This window comes from Pygoscelis adeliae, unplaced genomic scaffold, assembly GCF_000699105.1.
Source record: "Pygoscelis adeliae isolate BGI_AS28 unplaced genomic scaffold, ASM69910v1 Scaffold106, whole genome shotgun sequence".
In the NCBI taxonomy this organism is placed as follows: Eukaryota; Metazoa; Chordata; class Aves; order Sphenisciformes; family Spheniscidae; genus Pygoscelis; species Pygoscelis adeliae.
This window is the reverse complement of record NW_008824939.1, coordinates 3,367,306-3,388,508: the sequence shown is the minus strand read 5'-3', so window position 1 is coordinate 3,388,508 and position 21,203 is coordinate 3,367,306. Positions and strand designations below refer to the sequence as shown.

The window sequence follows — 21,203 nt, the reverse complement described above, 5'->3', positions numbered from 1 at the left end:
CTCCTGGATTCTGCATTTTTGGGCCTAGGTCTAGCTGCAGTGAGCAAATTTGGAAAAGCCAGCTCTGGAGAAATAGCAACTGTGGTAATAGTATAGTGCTGCTTTATGGGCATAGGATTAGGAGTCTTCCTCCCCAGCCCCAAAGAGTCTTGATACTTGGACTTTAGTACTCTGCTAAACAAAGGCCAGGGTAGGCTTGAGGCTGGCATTCCAGTGAAGTATTAACAAGCCTGTACCACACCAGGTAATGTAAGTGACAAGCTACAGAGATGCTGTTTTGGGAAGACAGTAGTGTTCGGAATATTAAAGTGTTAGTGTTTGAACTATTGCTGTAATCTGTTTTGCACTAATTCAACTGTTTTTTCTGTTTTGTTAGCAGAAGAGCAGTTGTATGGTGTTCCTTCATAAAAGTCTGAAAAATAAATTTTCTTATTATAGGATGTAAACCTGGAGGTTCTCAGTCAGTCACGGTCAGTCCTGGGTTACAGAGGAAGATGCCCTCTGCATTCTGGATGTACGGAGCTATCCTTGTGCTGGGATCATTGCAGGGTGAATGAGCTTACATTTAGGGCAGCTGTATATGGAGAAAGATGCTCATGCCCCTAACTGCTCTCTTTTGTTGTAATTAACTTACTGAGTAAATGTTTTTTGAGCATCTGAAAGTAAAAATACTGCTAGTTTTGGCATTAGTAGTGAATAAAAGCAGTGTAGATGACTTGCTTTGTGTCATGCGGCATTCCCTTCGGATTGTAAAGTAGTAAACAGCTAATATCCTCACAGGGATTTCTGCATTTATCTACTTCCACTGCAGATTTTAAACTATTATGTTGATGTCTTTTGGTGAATTGATCATTAAGTCATATAGCTGGTAAAGACTTGAGCACATCAGAGGATTTTTGTGGGATTTGTTAAAATGAACCATAAGTTGTGAACCATATTATTATGGAGCAAGTTAGCTACAGTATGAGGATAGAAACAATTTCCTCTGATGCTTCATCTACTACTATTATATAGCTTTTAAAGTATGGCTTGATATTCAGATAAACATTGTGAACATTAGATGCCAGACTTGAAGACTCAAAGCTCAGTATATCATCCAAAATGTTGGAAGCTTTTTCTTTTAAAGTAATTCACTTGAGACAATCAGATTATATAAACTGCAGTAGCTTGATGAGTTCAGAACACACTGGTTTTAGATGCTGAGAGTTACTGTTAAAAAAAAATTTCATTACTGATGTGGGTAAAAATGTAAATACTGGCAAAATGCAAGAGCAATGAATTGACTGATGGGGAGGATGAGAGGGGAAGGGAAGCAAACATGTCAAGAGAAGGCTCAGGAAGGTCTCATGTCTTCATTGTTTTCCTTTTGCTTCCCCAGAGAAGGGGCCATGTGGTAAGGAGACAGCAAAAGGTGAGCATCTCAGATGGGAAGGAGCCCTTCCTGTATGATGGAGGCTGGCTGGGCTAGGACCTGAGGGGAGAAGGCATTTCCCCAGGGTCCTCAGGCAAGGAGGGATGGTGGAGAGAAAACTCTGATGGCACTTGCAGTACTGCTGAGTCTTTGACTAGGGAACTACCTTGGTTGCAGAGAGTTTGTCATGGAAGTTGATGCACACATTTAGAGCCTGATGGGCAGAAACAACTTAATATGAGGCTTGGGAGTGTGGGCCAAAAGGTTTGAAGAGTAGTGCCTGGAGATTTGGGACAGGGCAGAGCCTGCTCAGATGCGCAATCTTCAAATGGGGGGGGGGGAGAGTGCTTCTCTGACTTATGAGGCTATGCTACACCAAAAGCCGTCAAATTTTAGATGATAGTTTTGCATTTTTTTCCTAGTAGTATGTTCCAAAAAAGGTTACTAGTACCCATAAAAATTCAAAATTATGTTCCCAAAGGAGGAATTCTGGCAGAAGAATCAATGCATTTCAGTAATTCTTTTACTGGGTAGTCAGGTTCTGTTATTTTTCCCAAGCAGAGCAGGTTGGACTCATTTAGTAATTGAGTAGGGAATGCCAAATTAACACCAGCCTCTGTTCAGTGCAAATGCCTTGTGGTGGATGAGAAGTGCAACTCACATTCTGAAATAATCTTTAAAGAATCCTATGGCACTCTTTATACAAGTGCTGGTATTTAACTCTGTTAGTCTGGATGGTTTCCAACTTGTCTCTGAATTTTCTGTCCTCAACTTGTATTTAATACCTGTTTGTTTTAGTAGTTGTATCAGTGGGACTAACTTGTAAAAATATTCTCCACTGTCAGAGTTGCTTCTTCAGCTGGAGACAGCAATTTCCAATTTATTTTCTATCTTTCGCACTGTTGTGTCTTGGAGTATGTTGCCCCAGAAGTGAAATTAGCAGCAGTGTGTTTTAGGTAATTCCATGCAAAGCTTTTGAAAGGCTCTAGTATTAAATACTAATACAGACCATTAGTATTTTAAAGCTCAAGTTTAATTAAGAGACTGTGCTTGGATTTTGCAATGCACTGAAAATACTGGTTCTCAGTTGTTGCTTGATCTGTTACCATGGCATGTAACTATGACCCAGACTGAGCGATCGTTATGTTGAAATGCTGATGCTTCTGTATCCTCAGCCTCACAGAGGAAGAGGAATTTGAGAGTAGGGAGGAATGAAATCTGTAATCCACATTTTCTCCTGTGAGGCTGTGCACACCATGTGTCGTGGCAGCAGACTCTGGCAGGAACCGTGCAAAGAGGAGTTTAAGGCAATTGTCTGTGATTTAGTCCTCCGACAGGACTGTTCATACCACTGGGGAAAGGGCGTGGGGAGGAATTATCACCCTTGATTTGAAATTTCCAGTCTAGCCACCAAGTTGCTACAGTTACAGATTTAGGAAGGTCACTGTCGGAGGGTTTGACTATTTAGATTAGTAACAGAGACATTTCATGTTAAATAGGAGACTTGTTAATGGTTAATAGTTAAGAATTGCAAATTATCTGAAGAAATCTAAGATGGTTAAATTAGCTCCTATGACAGGAAGATAATTTACTGACGGTAATTTGGAATGTCCCAGAACCTAATTTAGTACAGTTCCTGCACACTAGATGAATTAAGCCTGTGGAAAAACAAAAGGGGTGAATGGAAAATTTTTAGTTGATGCACTGGCAAATGGGATACTTGTGTTGTATTACTGCATATCTTATTTAAAATAGCGTGTAGAGAAAATGCTAAAGCAGAATTGTATGTAATGGCACTCTGTGTGTATTTCTTACAAAAACATTTCTTCAGCTAATATAGCTGGTTTATCACACTTTGAAACTGTGTGTCATTTGATCCTTTCTGAGGAATATGTCTTCTGGGGAGCTGGACAGACAGATACAATTCAGAATGAGAAGTCCAAGGAGTAGCTAGTAGCAGGCAGTTGCCGACGCCGTGCAACAGCAGGAGAGTTGTTAGGACTTAAGTGAAGTGTGATTTCCTCTGTATGCCAGAACATAGATGATGAGATATCACTCACTAGTCTGAGCTGAAGCTCAAGTGCTAATCTTCCTGCTTTCATGTAGGCCTGTTTTTTTGACCTCTTTCTTACAAAATTAATTACATGTAAAGTTACAGAAAAAGCGTACTTGGCTGGAGATACCTAGTAGAGCTACTCTCATGTTGTTAATATTTCAGTTTGAGGCTTAGATTTTTAGGAGGAAAAAAACCCCTCTATAAACAAGCAAACCCCAAAATCTGTTCTGGCTAGAGGCAGAATGAGCTTGATAATTGGCTCAGTACCATAACCCAGAGTTCTTGATTCTCTTTCTTTTTTTTTCTTCTATTTTTTTTGGTATCTTAAAAAACTTCTATCATTCCAATCTCTTTTGTAAGAAGTGGGGCTGATGTGTATCCTTCACCAAGGGCAGGTATTTCTCATCATTTTTGCTTTTTAGGATGGCTTCTGTTCTCCAGTGTATTTAATGACAAAATCCACAAACAAACTCCCATCTGTGTGGTAGATTTACAACTGGAAAGTAACAGAACTTCTCTATAGGCTGGGAATTGATCCAGTAACAAACATCATAAACAAAACCATTTATAGAATTCTTGAAATAAAGGTACCTGTGATTACAGTGTTGAGCACTGACCTGTATTTTAACTTGCCATCACGTCTAAGGCTTTGCCCTGGAGATCGGGGAGGTGTGGGGACATGGTTACTGAACTGAATTTTATTTTCACAGCATGGAGACTTGATTTAAATAACGTGTTCAGCCATGATTAAATCATGACTGAAATCAGTAAGGAGGAACCCTTGATTAAACTATTGATTCTAATCCTGTTTTCCATTTGTACCTCTATTTCCTTCAAAGCTTGCTCTTTAAAAATGGTATATTATGCATTTCTTATTCACTACTTAAGGATGTTTTTATGCCTTGCTGTGTTTTTATTGAAAATAAATTAAACATTTAAAAATTTATTTTAATGATGACCTAAATAATCCTGGATGCAATTTCTATGCCATCACTTATTTACTAGAGAACTGGTATATTTGTTTATCAAAACAACTTTTCTATGTAAAATTGATAATTATTGACCCAAGGAATCAATATATTGTTTCTGCTTATTAAACTTAGGTTATCAGGAAGGTTTGCATGTCTAAATATTTAGATGGCAAGAAATTAGGCACTTAACCTGCATAGCTGTGGTTGTAAATTATGCAGGCAATTGCATTTGGAGGTGTTGCTGATACTGAAATTTTAAAATCACTAGAGCTTTTTTATTCCACTCTTTTTATTGTATTATTTACTAAAGGAAGAAAAAAAGAGGGGGAACAAAAACCAACAAAGAAACCCAAACACCACCCCCAACCTCCTTTATGTTAAAGGAAATAGTTTAAAGCTTGAATTGACCTCAGTGTTAAAAGTAAATTTTTTTTTGTATTACTAATGGCATGTATGTTAATGGTCAACTGTAATGTGGCTTACCTTTTGGTAATTCCAAATTTAACTCTAATTAGATATTTTTCTAATAGTTTTAAAGACATTGCATTTACCATGAGAGGCCACACTGTTTCATCCATCTGAATGTGGTGACGTAGTACATTTGGCAGGGTTGAAACCATTTTAAATAATTTTGTCTGTTTTGGCTGTTTGCTCCCACTTAGTGTTGTGGTTCTCTGTCTTTCCACTTTGCACTGGTAGGGGTGTTTCTGGGACTGTGTTGGGTCAATATAAAGCAGTCAGGTTTTGGTTGGTTGGTTTGTGATAAATCAGTATTTTTGAGGGGAAGGCAAAATTTTAACTGAACTCATTTCATTGATCCTGTTTTGCTCCACAAAGCAATTGTCATTGCTGCTGTAGTGGGGCCAGTGAATGGCCACAAGAGGTGCACTGGGACACAGGTGGGACAAGAATGTAACATACAAGCAGGCTTTGCTGGCGAAGCCTATCTATTGTAAAGCTACTTTTGAGAAAGTTTGGCCCACGGCACAAAAACTAGATTAAACCTTTGAAGATTTTAGAACAAAGCTTAGACTTTTTGCCATGCCAGATCGTCATAATTTTATGGTGGCTCAGATGTCTTTCTGGTTTACCTACAAGTCTCCTTTGGTTGTGATGGTAATGTACTGATAGATCATCAGGAGTGGAAAAACTCCAAGCCAATGGCGTTGAAAGGATGCACACATTCAAGGAGTTTTTGATTCAACATGCTTAAAACATTCTTTGCTTTGGATAAGGCAAAAGGTTTCTCTGACCCTTTCCTCAAAGCCTGTTTTGTGCACTTGGGGACTTACACGTCTCTATTTAAAAAATACATATTTCTGTAGAAATAGTTGCAAGTCTTTGTCTTGATTTTATAAACAAGATCACTTTTCTAGAGCTCTATTCTGAAGTACCCCTAGCCTTGTGGCAATGATCCGCCTTTCACACTTTCTGATATAAAGAACTGAAATTTTGCTTTGAGCATTTTGGCCATTTTACAATGCTGTACTTGGAGAATTTGTCACTGGACTAACAGGTTATAATCTCTCTTCTTGTGCACCAGGCATGTAGAAGCATACAAAGTAAGCCTTCGTGTGTTTAATCTGTTAGTTGCTCTGGTATCTCTTATCAGTCAGGCAGATGGTGTATCGCTTTAGTCACACAGCTAATAACAGGTTTGACTTCCTTAAACTGTGCACTGATCAATAATGTTTGGTACCAAGAAATACAGAGATCTTTCAGAGATATACTCGGAACGGGTAAGTTAAACTATTGGCAAATCCCAGAAAGGCAAGTATAACCACAATGTGCTGTAATGTTTAACAAAGTGATCAAATTATGTGCATGACAGTTGTCCTCTCTGTTATTGAAATGCTCCCACTGAATAATTCAGGGTGATTGTTTTTTAACATTATTGATGTAATTTGTACTTAACTCCAGTTCTTTCTAGGAACAAGGCAGTTTTAGATCACTTCTGGTTTTGACCAAGCATTAAGATTTTACCACGTTAATAAATTCTCAGTATAACTGCGTACTGCCCTTCACTGTATTTCAAGTACTTGTTAAAAATATTGATGCTTTTCACAAGTTAAATCTTTACCGCTGCTTTTAAAAAAATTTTGTGCCAATTCAGGAATTATTTTAGGGAAAAAACTCATGATTAATATTGCCCTCTCTGCAGCAACAAAACCGATAGCTCTTTGTTTAGGTTGTTTCCACCTGCTGATATATGAGAGCAGGTAGGAAGTGTGAGCCTCAAAAAAGATGATGCAAGTGAACACTGCTTTTCACTGCCTGTGCAGAGAAATGGGTCACCCAGAATTGAGGTTAAAAAAATATTATTTGTTCAAGAGTTTGCTGTTTGACTTAGCTGAGAATGAATATAGCAAGGAAAAAAATCGAAGGGCTTATAACGTTCTTTTGATTTACCTTCTGGCATCAGCAGCTGCAGAAAGAGAGAAGACCCTATTTAAAAGCATGTTTAGGTATAGATATATCTAAAATGTCTCTAGTTCTAACACTTCCATGTGAATGAATGAAGACTTGGGGCTGTAAACCAGTGGATGGAGTGGAAAGACTTAATGTTTGTATCTTGCTTCTAAAATGATAAAAATGGTTTTGCATACTTGCCTGGTGGTACTTGCATGTATCAGCTAGTTTTCTTGTGTTTCTTCTATCACACAAATTGTGCATTTTCTTAGTTTTACTATCATATCCTGTCCATTTTTACTAGATTGAAAGCACTCTCATTTCTTTTAAGTCTTAAGCAACTTGGGACTGGTCAGCTATGGAGAGAACTGTTGTAAAGTCCTTTCCTGCTGGAGGAGCTGTCAGCTACCCTGGAGATGTGGACAGCGTTCTTAGCTGATCTAATTGTGACTGTAACAATTCACTTGGTGGCTGCTTTTTGTAACGTACACTTTCCTTTTCTGTATGGTAGATGGCATACAGATGGTAAATCTTTAACAGGTAACTGCTGTCTCAGTCCAACAGCTTAACAGCCAAATGACAGTGTTTCATTGTGACATTGGCTGTTTTTCAGTCTTGAAAGCATCATTTGTCTGTGTTTTGCCGTTAGTATTGCTGCTACCTCTTGAAGTATAGTGATTAACAAGTGTGTTGCATCATTTCAGGGATCTGCTCTTTACCTAAGAACATGTAAAGATTAAATGGTAGTGGCACTGTTTGGTATATTTAACTTTTGAGTCCTATAACTTGATCTTAAGCATCATATGCTAAACATACTTCCTTCTTCCAGTAATGCATATGGAGGGGAATAAGTTGTAAACACATGGGTTTTTTGCAGAACCACTGAAGTAAATGGTAAAGTTTTAACGGACTTCAAAGAACTGTGTATTTCAGGATTACGTTTTACTAGTACAGAGAGATTTTAGTCCCATTCTACTCGGTGGCAATCTGGAAGCAGGGCAGACTTCAAACATCTATTTTGCTCCTATCAAAAGTTAACAGAAATGCCCTTCCATTTAATCAAGAATTGACCTGAAGTCATTAAAAATAAGTTGAGAAGAACCATCTCTTTCCACAATGCTGAACAGACATGATCTGTTCTTGATAGTATAGTAATGTGTAATGGAGGAGCCTGGATATTGATTAGTAAATGACAATTGAGCATGGAAGTGTTAGAGAGAAAGGGATTTACATAAACATGTGGTGAATCCTCAGGAGGCTAATGTTTCTTTTCAGTAAATGCTCTCTTCTGTTGTGTTTATGTGATCCCACAGGAGCTTTAAAGTTCTGATTCACAAAACTACTTTAATAAACAGACTTCCTCTTATTACTGCTTTGGTTCTGCTGTGTGCAATGCACCATGACTTCAGGAGGAAAAAAAAAAGGGAGGTGGGGAGGAAGCAAGCTGTGATTTTTTTTTTTTTTTTTTTTTTTTTTTGTAGGGGTAGGAGAGGGTTCTTGCTTTCCCTGCCCTAGCTGAATGGATAAATTCCCACAGCTGAAGCATAAGAAAATTTCAAGGCAAGGAAAATAAAGGGGCAGAAGATTTAGATACCAGGCCAAACCTCGAATTTGGGACCAATGGATACATTCACTTTCAAAGATTCTTTTCCCACATCCTCTTTGCAATACTGAAAGTAAAGTGCCAGTTTGCATTTCACCATTTTGTGTATGTTAACTGTGTTCTGTAAATACAGTTGAAACAAAGTTTTAGTTAATAAAAAATGAGATTAGAAACAGGTACCAAATATCTTCAGTACAGGCTATTTAATAGACAATACTTACAAAGGGGTACTGCATCACTTAATCAGGATTTTCCTTGAATCAAGCTCTACAGCTTGCCACAAAGTAAATTCTGCTGGTTTAAAAAAAAAAAAAAATAATCAATCGGTAAATTATTGCCCAGTGAGAAAGTAAATTCACAGTTGTTTTCATGGAGTGGTGCTGTCTCCATCTCTTTCATTGCTACTGTGACCAGTTAGTGGAATAAACTAGTGCTATAAAAGCTAGGTTACAAAGGGAGCTGTGTTTAACTTGTGCATTATGCCTTAAGCACATGAAAGTGAGAAATTTTGAATTTGAATAACATTTGTCCCTCCAGCATTTGAATAGCAAGGAAAAAAATGTGAGCTAAATTTCTTTTAAAAAACCTACAAACCCTAGTCTTCTGTGTTTTTCCCTCAATTACATTTCTTCATTTCTTGCATTGTTCACACAAAGATCTTGCCCCAGAGATGTAGAATGAAAATTGGATGAGTACAGCTCTAGGATGTACAACCTACCTATCACTCTGATCAGTCCACTCCATTTTGATGTCAACTTCTGCTTTCTCCGCAGTCTAAATGAACAAGTCATTTAAATGCTTCTGTGGTTTTAACTACACCAGCAACTGCAGTGAAGCAGTGCAAATACCATACTGCTTGCCCTTGTTTCTTAAGCTATGCTGTCTTGTTTTTTCCATTTTAACTTAGTTTGCTTCTATGGTAGTTTCAATGCAGTTCACATTTTGGAGGGGAGGAGCATCTGAGAGACCTAAATTTTGTACAAGTATGATAAGAGTAATGTTTATTTTCAGTCACACTGACTTAGACTTGGCCAGTGTCACTAGTCCCTGACGGGGGGGGGAATTCTGTTCTGGTGGGAATAGGGCTGGTTAGGAGTATGGGGAAGGGAAGGGCTGGTTGGTGAAGGGTGCCATGTGGCACCATGTGTTACAGTGCCTTTCATAATAAAGTTTCTACAGTTTTAGTTGAAGGCTAATTTATTTCTGGTTCCAGAGAAGAATACGTATTCTGCTGTTGTCTCTTCCGCTAGCCAGACTTGTTAGGGTTTGACAAAACCAGCCATGGACAAACTTTTCCATTTTAGGGAGCACACACTTGATGCAGATTTTTTTTTAACACGTAGATCAGTTCTGTTGCTGAGTTATAACTAGTATGATCTGAAAAATGGATAGAAGAAATAAGTGCTCTTCTGTCTTTCTTCTGAGAATGCTTTCTTGCTTATGATTTGGTTAATTGGACCATGGGCTGCCTCAGTGCTGGTCAGACCCTGAAAGTGCAGGGATGTCCCTTTTACCAGGTGACCTGTTCTTTACAAGTGGTGCAGGTGCTCTGGCCTCTTAACTGTCTCCTCACACGGGCAAACCAAGGACCTTTGCCTGGGCAGAGCTTGTATTTTGATGACCATATCATAAAGCATAGCTTTTGGTTTTTCATTGTTGTTTGGTTTTGGGTTTTTTTAAAATGTTTTCACTTCTCCTTGACTAGTAATGTCCTCCACATTCAACTGGAGCTCAGGAAAAAGGATGAAAGAAGGAAGATGCAGTTATACAGATACATCTTCCTTCTTGTGTGTGTATATATATATCTATAGAGATAGAAGAGATATATATAGAGATGGATATAGATACATATCTCTTCTTTCATATCTATATATATGTAAAATACATATATTTAATTTTAATCATGCAGAACTATGGAAGAATAAGTGAAAGAGAAGGTAGAATGTGCCCCAGGCCAGAGCTGCAGCATCTGTATGTTGGAGTCTATTAAAATAGGTTCAGTGGTGAGGAAATGGGCTAATAAGAGTGAATACTCATTGCTCCAGGAGAGCTCTATCTTTTGCTGCTTCCACTCATCAGTCCATAGAAATAGTAGAGAATATTCCTATGCTGTGTTAGGACTGGATAACCATAATACGGAAAAATGATGTCCTAATGAAAAGAATGGTTAGCATCCAAGATGGATAATGTTGGTGTAGAGCAATATACTTTTACATATGCAAGTGGACAAGAATGGGGATGATGAGAACTAAGATTTTGGATTGGTTTTCCATTGGAGGGAAAGGATGATTAAACAGTTGAATTTAAAAGTAGCATTTGATTAAGAAAAAAAAATGAAGTTTCATGGAAGGGGATGTATTTGTGAAATGCCAGCAGAAGTAAGTGACCATTGATTGAAAGCATGGATGTCTACAGTGCCTGTAGTGTTGTCTAGACAGTGCTCACTGTCTACAGGACATAATGATGGAACAGGTGCTGATGGGGGAGTGCCTGTGATTTATGGTTTCTGACTCCATTTGAAACAAGAGAATGAAAAAAATCAGGGAATCTTGCTTCTGCTGTAACTAATTAAAAGCCATAAATGATGCAGTTTCCATGCGATGTAGGCGTACTCTGTACTGTTTCACAAGTCAGCTTTGTTGATTACCATTCTGTTATCACCTGCATTCTTGGACACTCAGCTCCGTATATCAGTCTTTGTAAACCACGTGTGATGATTGAGTAGCTGAAGTCTGAAAATTCAGCAAGCGATGCAGAGGCAAAACCTGTGTGTTCTTACACGCGTGCACACACCCTTCATTCGGCTTACCTTATCTGAGAATTTTTTTGGGAAGGAAGGATACACAGTTACTTATCCGTGGTAAGATGGATCTCATCCAGGAATAGAGACTCTCGCTAAGGGCTATATGGAAGATGCTGAAGCTTGTGGGAAATAGAAGCTGGTGTTTCAGATAACTCTGCATAAGAAGTAGTGAATACATTTTTTTGGGAAAAAAAAAGTAGTAGTAAAAAAGAATGAAGATCATCTGCTTGATACATAATCAACCTATCCCAGCATGGTTTAGACCTTAAGTTTAATTCCAAGAAATCTAATTTTCTTGAATCTCACTTACATGTAGACATCATGTGTTTAAGGACAAAAGAAATAATGACATTTAATGTCTCCAGTTTACAGTTACATCATTGCACAAACATGATTTCCTATTTGAAGATCAACAATGTAGGTCTTTTATCAAGCGTGTGGAACATAGTTAATTGACTGTAGCAGGAATTACGCTATCATTAGGTAATTATCTGAAAGGCTTTGTCTCTAAATGTGAATGGCTAAAATCTCTTTCATGTCTTAGGATTTTTTCAGTAGAATCATGTCAATCTGAACTGCTGCATAATTTGTTTATTCTCTAATCCTGATTATTGTAAATATCAGCATTGTTCTGCCAATCACTTCCTTCAGAACAGAGCATCTTTGTTTCATATCCTAATGACAGGATGGTCTAAGTTCACGAGCAAAGGGTGAAGTGATGAAGTTGGCCCGTGTGCTTTTTTTTGGCTCTTTGAGGAAGCATTATTCCCTAGAAAATCCGATCTAGCAATCTTAGTGTGCACATCAAGTAGACCTGATGAAAACAAAATAATAATGATGTGCAAAGTATGCTTTCATAACGTGTAAAGTTTTAAATTCTGAAATTACTTTGCAAGAAAGATGGCTGCCAAAATGTCTTGGCGTGGCATGCTTTGGTGTCACCCTTGTTCAAAGCAGTTCTGTGGAATTCCTCCTATTGGAGGTGACTGCATAATGAAAAGTAACCTGCAGAAAATTAATAAACTGCAGTGTGCTAAAATACATAAAAGTATTTAAAATTTATTATTTTTTTAAGAGATGGGCTGTTTTTATCCATGATAATCAAGGTATATTAGTCTGTAATGGCACAGAGCAAGAAGCAAATAAGAGGTTTTATAAGAGATGGCAAAAAGGTCTGAGTTTGCATTTTAAAATAGAAATGACTTTTTCACAAATGCATTAGAGAAACTAGGGACCATTAAGAAATGGTGAAGAAGATAAAATTATTAATCACAAAGATACTAAGTGCCTTTGTTCAAATCCTATTTCTATTTAGCAGAAATAAAGTCTGTGTGTGCTGCTGCATGATAGGAGTGTAACGAATGTAAGTAAAAAGAGAACTCCAATGGAACAAATGAAACGCTGCTTGAAAACTCTGCCTACAAATAAATCAACAAGTCCAAACAGTTGTCACCAAAGTGTATCAAGGGAAGTAGCAAACTAATTTGCAGTAACAGTGACACTGACTAGAACCAGAGAAGTGTGTGAAGACTGGAGAAGAGCATGAACAGCTTTTAGGGGAGAAGTTGAGTGCATCTTCTGTTTGGTGGAATATATAATGGAATAAATAATTTATGGAAATCAATAAACGTCTGGAAGGTAATGGAACCGTAAGCAAAAGCACTTACAGGCTTCTAGCAAATTAATCTTGCCAAACTTCCTTTGTTTTGCTTTCCTGAATAGTAGTGTACCATTAAAGAGAAAGCAGCAGTGTTCCAAGTTCAATATAGTTCAGAACGTAACAATTCCAGATAGCAAAGTTGGATGGCTGAATACATATCAACCTTCCTTGAATTTTCACCTTCGCTTAAATAAATAGATTTGACTCATTAACTTTCTATTTGGGACACTTCTGCAATTTGGAGACAAAGTAAAATACACCCAGTTTGCATCCTGCTCAAGAAAAGAGTCTTATCAGGAGCAGCTGGTCTTTCACGTAGCTGTGTCGGTCTGTTAGAAAGCTGGTAATTTTCATGAGTTCATAATTACTTAGTGCCTTGTTATATGGTGGATGCTCTACCTATGGGAGGTCTGTGGAAAGATATAATCTGAGAGTGTAATGTATTAGTTTCTAGACGGATAACTGTAAGAGTGCAAAATCTACAGAATTACTTCTCAGCTGGTTTTAGTGTTTGACTCTGTGGAAGATGATGTGCAGGCTGGAGCAGTTCAGTATAGATGCTAATAAGAGGCAAAACTTTCTGGTTTACCTCTGCAAAGGTGTGAGAAAGATTTTATTCCCTTGATTTGCTTCTTTAAAAGTGTATGCAGGAAATGAGTATCTAAGTCTGAGCTGCATCCCACATTCAGTCAAAACATATTTTAGCATTCTTAATTTCTGTGCAACTTCCCTTTTTTTGAAAAGTGGCGGTTTTAACAAGCTTATTAGATATAATAAATTTCAGCAAGGGGAAGTGGATTGTCAAAAGGGAACTCAGATATATGACCCATATGTTGATTTTTTTTTTTTTAACAGCCATCCAGGTTTTTTGGGCGGGGGGAAGAACTGAAATTCATACTAATTCTCTGTGGAATACAAATAGACAGTGTACTATCCCATATAATGGCAGCAGGTTTCTACAACAGAAGTAAATGAGCCTCGTAAATTTGTACCTGACTGGCTGCATTATCTGCAGCTTTGTATTAGTGATCTTAAACTCCCATAGTTTTTTACTTAGAGTAGAATTTTGGGAGCCTGAAACTCCTTCAGCTTTGAAGCATTCACTATATTCAGTAAATGAGTACTTTTCATTTTAAGCGCTGCATGTGGCATACTTATTTTTCAGGGTTTGCTATCTTGCTTTTGTCTGTGTTGCCAATCATTTTGGTTTTTGTGTTCCTGCATGTTGCTGTTTTTTGACCCTAATATTTTTATAAGTATTTAGCAAGTGATAATAGCTGTAAGTCACAGCTGAGTATGCCTGCCTATTGGATTTAGTTTTCCCACAGCAAGACTTCATGGCCTGGTACGCTGAAATATGAGCTTGCATACAGTTTCCTTGCTGAGGAGAATAATGGGCTGCAAAACACATTCTGTTGCTATTAGCTTTTCAAGTGGATTGAGCTATTCATTGGAAAAAGAGTGTGCTACAGCAATTAAGTTCACCCCTATGCTCAGTCGGCTTGCCATTTCCAAAAATGAGATGGACGTCTATTTTGCGAAGAGGCTAATGTTTTATTGATGGTAGAAATTATTAACTAAAACTGAAGCTGGAAGCGTGCAAGGAATGGAGGTTTGGAGCACAGTATGAGACTGTAAAGGAATTCTTTAACATAGGTATTAAGTCCCTTATGACTGTGTCATACGCTGAACTGGTTAAAGCACTCTTCGTGGCAAACGGGAAGGCAGAAAACCTTTGGCTTTCACAATCTGCTGCTTATTTTATGTGTAGATAGAACTTCATTGCTGAGACAATGGTGGTCAGTGAAAGAAGTTACTCATTACAAAACAGCTTTATAAACACTGTGCATCAAACACTGCTTTTCAGCATTTAACGGTTTCTAGATACTTTGTCTTTTAAATGAGCTTCTCTGTATACATGTGATCTCAGATAGGGTGCTTTAAGTCCAAGTGAATTGTTACTCTTGGAGGAGAAGCAGTAATACATACGATCCAGGCTATGTTGAACTAGTAGAGTCAGTATGGCAGAGTGTCTTTTGAAGATGAAAATATTTATCAGAGGACCTTATTTTATCCTTTAGGTTACCGAAGGCATTTTTCAGCTTAAGCATATCTTTCTGTTAGTTTTCCCCAAAATACTGCCATGAAAATTCAGTGGAGTCTCTCCGGTCTGGGTGCTTTGGGAGAGCAGTGTTTTTCAAGCTGAGGAAATTCACACTACAAAAATTCGGTTGTCAATGCCATAGGTATTCTTTGGGTGTAGGTACTGAATAGTTGTTCTGTTGTTCATTACATTTTAACGTATACACTGAATGTTTTTCAGGAACTCCAGGAAAGAACTTAATGACATACGGTTTGAGTTTACTCCGGGCAGAGGTAAGGCTCCTTCAATTGGATTATTCTCTTATTGCTCAAAAAGGTATTTCAGGAATTGATTACTGCTTATGGTTAATACAGACTATTTCTCTGGAATGTTTCCTACTGTGCAAAGCTTTAAATTGAACTTCACTTGAGCAAGAATAGCAGATGTATGTAAATTCTAGTGGCAAGGTTGCATAATGTATAGTATATGTTAGAAGACTTGATCCACTGTATACTTTATCAATTTCATGTCTTATTGAAATGGTCTATGCAGTATATAAGATCTTGCATAGCAATATTTACAGCTTTGGAATTTCCATTGTCACGTTTGGAAAACATTGTAGGAAACGGAATATAGTAGTCATAAAGGTGTATGTGGTGATGGTGGTAATATGAGTTCCTTTCCCCTTTGTAATAAAAGAAGTTCTGTTAACAAGTATGAAGTGCACACCATTTTTCAAATGCTGTCTTCCACTGAAAGCTGAGTTGCATCTCTAGCTTTGGTATCATCACCAGAAATAAATTCTGGCACTGAAACTTTAAACTCTACTGCATGCTTGTAGAACTGTATTGGCTTTCCAGTGCTAAGAGTTGTAAGAACTCTTAAAACTTACTTCTGTTTGAAGAAAACAAAGTATTACTGGGATAAAATGCACAGGAGGCTGGTACGTTGAGTAACAAGAAGGTATCATTCTTGTTACATAGTAACCCTTTGAACTATGAACACATTTCATATTTCTCAGAAGTTAGTATTCACTATATTTAGAATAGCCTTCAAAGAGCTTCCACCTAAAAATGAATCCAGATTGGAAGAGGTGTCTCTGTAAATCTTTTATGTGCAGTAGTTCTGTGCATGGATATACACTCTGTTGTCTACCTACATTTCTCACTGATTCTTGCAATGGGTAATAACGAAAAAGATCTCTTACTTAATTGGGCACAGAGCTTCCTGGTTTAGTCATTTGTGAAAAGAATTACTTAAATACTCTCTAAGCAGTTACATAAGCCATTCAAAAATTCATACTTGGTCAAAAAATAGAGGATACAGCATGGTAAAATACACCAGGACTGTTCCTAGTAGTCAGTCACTGAGGCAGCGAGAAGGTGACTGTGATTTTTATCTTCAGAGCAGTCCAGAAATTGCAGCTAGCTCAGCTATATTGTTTTTCACCTGTGTGTGTTTCTTGAGAAAATGATGCAACTGGGTAACTACCTCAAAGAATGTGCTCCATGCAGATACTTGGTGTTGAGGCCATATTACAGTTGAGACTTAACTGGAATTTAGGCTTGTTCCTGCTGTTTCCTGTAAGCCTTCTAAAGTCTTTATCCAGGAGCAAGTACTAGTCACAGGGACTTAGGAATTAACCCACTCGGGTACAGCAATTGATGCAAAATTGATCCAAAGCTCTGAATTTCCTGGGTCACAGTACTTAACAGTTATTTTAAGCCTAAAGCTCAAAATAATGACTGTTCATTTAACTCCTTTGCCCCACTGGTAACACACAAGAAAGCCTATATAGCGCGTCTCTGTCTAGATAAGCAGAATAATGGAGGGGATAAAGAAAACAGTGAAAACACCACCAAAACATAGTTTATTTTCTTGGTTGTGAAGATACTGAATTTGTAAACTGTGTAGGAGTACGTCGTTAGATAATAGAGGAGAAATGGTAGTGGCCAGGAAAGGTCTGTAGGGGGTTTGCAACGAATCAAATCATCGCCTCATGCAATTTGCTGTGCAGAGGCTGATAAGATAATTATCTTTTTTCCTTCTAATTAAAGATAATCCTGAGTTCAAGCCTGCCTCCATGAGTGTTTTGGAACTAAAATATATTTTTGTTAAATTGCATTGGATGACTGATAGTTTTTGTTGTTTTTGTGGGCTCTCATACTTATCATTTCACCTTTTGGACAGACACAGCAGATGGCGTTTCTCAGGAGCTGTTCTCTGCAGGCCTGGTTGATGGCCATGATGTAGTTATAGGTAAATTACATTTTTGTTTGCAATTACGCTCTTGTGACAAGTTTGTGTTAAATGGATGTGAAAAGTGTTTTCTCTGATGCTGGTTTTCACAAAATCCTTTTCATCCTAATTTTGCTTTCATGTATGCATAGTTCAATCAACAAGCCAATTTTGATACCAGTCCAAGGATTGCTTTTGGAAGTCAGAACTCTTTAGTGGTTTGAGAGGGATGATATAATATAGATCTCTTGTAGGATTATTTACAATTCAATGATTGATCATTTTTGTACTAACTTAATTTTTTTTGTTTAACAATAAAATGACTTTTCAGTAGGATTTTGCAAAGTGTACTTCGGCAGCTCTGGAGTTAGTAAGTATTCTGCTTGGGTTCATGGAAGTAGAAGCAAGCCAGAGTTCAGGATCTATAGAAATTGCACCTAGAGATATTATTTCTATGGTAAAAAAGAGATAATCAGAAATGGTTTTTGGCTGCTGAGAGGAAAGATACTTCTCTATTTTTCTATTCTGTGCTTCAGTAATTTTTTAATTTTTTTTTTTAAATGAAATTCAGTGCCTGGCAAAGATGATTAATTTGGCAGTGCTTATTTCCCTGCAGTTCCTTCTTTTCTTCTGGTTGCTCAAGACCAGTAGATAATACAGTTACCAAAATCAGAGGGGGGCTAGTAGATGCTAAATGTGTAAGAACTGAATCAAGGAGTACTAGCAAATCAATTTTGTGTTGTGGTCAAAGTAGTTCTTATCAATTGGTTCAGATATCATTACCAAACTCCACAATGATATGGAGAGTGTGTTTTACAAATCCATAAGTTCATGTGACTTGCCTGAAAGATTATCTAAATACATTCTCAGTGTCTTTGTAGGGTAGCTAAAGTATTTTAGAGAGAAGCCAATACTTTTTGCTTTTGTATGTTCAGAATACAGGTTGATTCTAGCTGATCTAAGAAACAAAAGCCCTACCTATGCTTTTATTTTAATTTCTAAAGAAAAAGTATTTAGGGGAGGTTCACAGATGGTGCAGGCTAGCAGGCACTCTTCTCTTAAAGTCACTTCTACTGCACTGTTACTATAAGGGTTCAGGGGAGAGGGGTAGCTTGGCCTTAGTTTGTTGCCTTTTAAACATCCACCATGAAAAATGTCATTACCATACTGCTGATGATGTTTTTGTTAGAATTTTCATTGCCACAAGATACCTTACTTCATTTAGAAATAATAAATAAATATTTTTTTTCTGGCTCAGAGAAGAATTTTGTTATCTGTTGGCTATCCCACCTGCCTGGGCAGTCAGCTGGCACTCTGTGTTGCACAGAAGTCAGTGTCAGGGCTGGCGATGCTGCGGTGCAAGTCCTGCTGGGGCCCAGTGAGACCCCTTTTCCCTTCTTTGCTCTTCCCTTTTCCCTTTGCTGCAAAGTTCTCTTCTAATGCAAAGTGCCAGTACTTCTATGGAAATGGCACCATGAATGGGATTTGTTATCATCTTTCAGCGGGAGTGATGGGGGAAAGGCAAATGAAGATAGATATCCCTCATGGCTTTAGTGGTGGGACTTTGGTCCCACAGCTAAAGCATGCAGAAATTCAGCCTCTATAATATGAATGAAAACGAAGTTCTGAGATAGTCTCATAAAAGTTGTTCCTGTAGTGTCTTTTAATGGGTGTTGGAATGTGTAGAGGCTGGGAGAAAAAAGAAAGGTGAAAATACCTGTGCTTATGTTGAACACTTCAAGAAGCAGCACAAATATTTAAATAAGTAAGGTTTTCCCTAGCAGGCTTGGTTAGAGACACTGTCTAGTTAATAATAAAAGTTTATTTCCTTGCTTAGTTCCTGCTCTGAATTGCATCAGACTTTGATTTTTAGCACTATGCTGATGGTCCTTTCTGTTCTTTCCCGTTTATCTTTTTTTTTTGTGGTATTAAAAAAAAGTAAGGAAATCAAATTTCTTATATATAATGAAAGCATTCAACTTAAATTTAATTTCATTAATTATAATCAGTTTATATGTTCATTTTTCTGTGATGTTGCAACTTACCTCAAGTTTCACAGGCACAAATTCTTGCATGACTTTGTACTATAATTTTCACTTGTGTCTGCTTTACCCATGAAATTGTTCAAGTTTTCATATACATTTGGACATAGTTATCGTCCTAGAAAATGACTTTAGATTTCATGTTTTACTGAAAGACAAGTTCTGCTAAATGCAATTTTACTTTTAATTTAAAAAAAAAATTGAAGTTTGACTTAAGTTAGAGTATGTTTGTGACTTGCTTTGGGAAAACTGGCTAAATGTTGTATGGGCGTGGAATAAAACAACTTGCATGCAAGCAGATTATTGCAAATTTCAGAATTTCACTGTAGCAGTGCAGTCCTGAGAAATATTTCAGTCCCTTAGTTTAAAGCAGTAGATCATATAAGAGAGCAGTCCCTTAGTTTAAAGCAGTAGATCATATAAGAGAGCAGATGGTGCTGAAAATGTAAATCTGCTTACAAAACTAATTTTCTGTGTAAAATGGTTTTGCCACCTTGTTCACATGAAATTAAAAGGTTTAAAATCTTCCTATATAGGAAGAGAGGAATAGTATAGAAGAGCTTGGTGTTAACCTTCTTCACCAGAAGAACTGATTCCATTAGCTTCCAGATTGAAAGCAGCTAATAAATTACCTTTCACTTTTCAGCTGAAGCATGCAGAAATTCAGCCTCTATAATATGAATGAAAACGAAGTTCTGAGTCTCATAAAAGTTGTTCCTGTAGTTTCTTTTAATGGATGTTGGAACGTGTAGAGGCTGGGAGAAAAAAGAAAGATGGAAATACCTGTGCTTATGTTGAACTCAACAATTTATTGGTGTAACAGCTGATTTTCTTGAAAGGACACTTGAATAGGAGTCAGCAAAAACTGTTGTGGAAAGTACGGCTGTGGCATACGTGAGCTGAAGCTGTTAGTGGGGACCAGCTGATGTGTAAGTTCTATAGAATTTGCTGCTGAGCATCAACACGCTTCAGCTTTTGAGTCTTGCTGGATTTGCTTCACTTAACACAGGCTTCCCAGGAAGATTTCCGTTCTGATAAGCAATGAGTTCAGCAACCTGTTCTGCAGAGAAGCAAAAATCCCATCTTGCATGTTCAGTTCTGGCTACAATTGACAGGTTTCTGTTCTTACTGACAGTAACGTTCTTTCACAGGCGGTCCCTAGATCAAGGCACTGAGTGCAGAGGATTTTGCTTAAAAGCAGACTAGAGTTTGTGTTTGCAGAGGGGGGATGAGTCTTGGAGCTTGTATGTAGGCATTGGTATCTGGCTGATGAGGTATTTTTATGCAGTACCGAAATAACTATGTTAAATCATATGAAAGATCTGGAATATTTTCAAAATACATTTCGAGATGAAATATGTCTCTGTGTGTATGCGCAATATATATATATTAGCTAGTAAACATTCATCTAGTAATGCTTTATTATATTTCTGATATCATAAAGGAAACTCCAATCATATCAACAGTCCGTTCTGTTGAAAATCACATAGTTGCAATCCTACTTCACTGTATACAATGTGCATATAATTTCAGTGAAGTCTTAGGCTATAGTTAATCTTCTAGAGGCCTTGCTTAAATTTCAGAACAGGTAAAGGTGTATTTACAGTTGTTAAATTGCAGTATATAAAATAAATAAATAAATATTTCCCTTCCTGAATACTGCTTAAATAAAAGCCTTGATATCTATGCCATCAAGAAATGTGCAGATGCCCTTTGCTATATTAATGTACCTTTATTTTAGGTATTTTTGTCAAAAAGTATTTGTGAATACCTTGAGCATCATGGAAGATGTACCTTCACTTTTAAATACACCAGACATTAACTACTGGTAAATGGATATCTGTTTTTGATGTTGGAGCCAGACCCAGGTATCCACTTAGTAACCAGAGGAACAGCTTTTAATCAGTCCAAACAAAAAGCTTCCTGC

At 37.4% G+C, this 21,203-nt stretch overlaps 1 protein-coding gene across 1 annotated transcript in view; it reads left to right on the top strand.

Annotated features, from left to right (window-relative positions):
• The window catches only part of STK39 (serine threonine kinase 39), a 189,802-nt gene that overhangs the window by 150,687 nt on the left and 17,912 nt on the right, over positions 1-21,203 (top strand). Inside the window, exons 15-16 of the mRNA XM_009325448.1 lie at positions 15,237-15,289; positions 17,187-17,255. Coding sequence (XP_009323723.1) covers positions 15,237-15,289; positions 17,187-17,255 — 122 coding nt within the window. The remainder of the gene's footprint in view (positions 1-15,236; positions 15,290-17,186; positions 17,256-21,203) is intronic.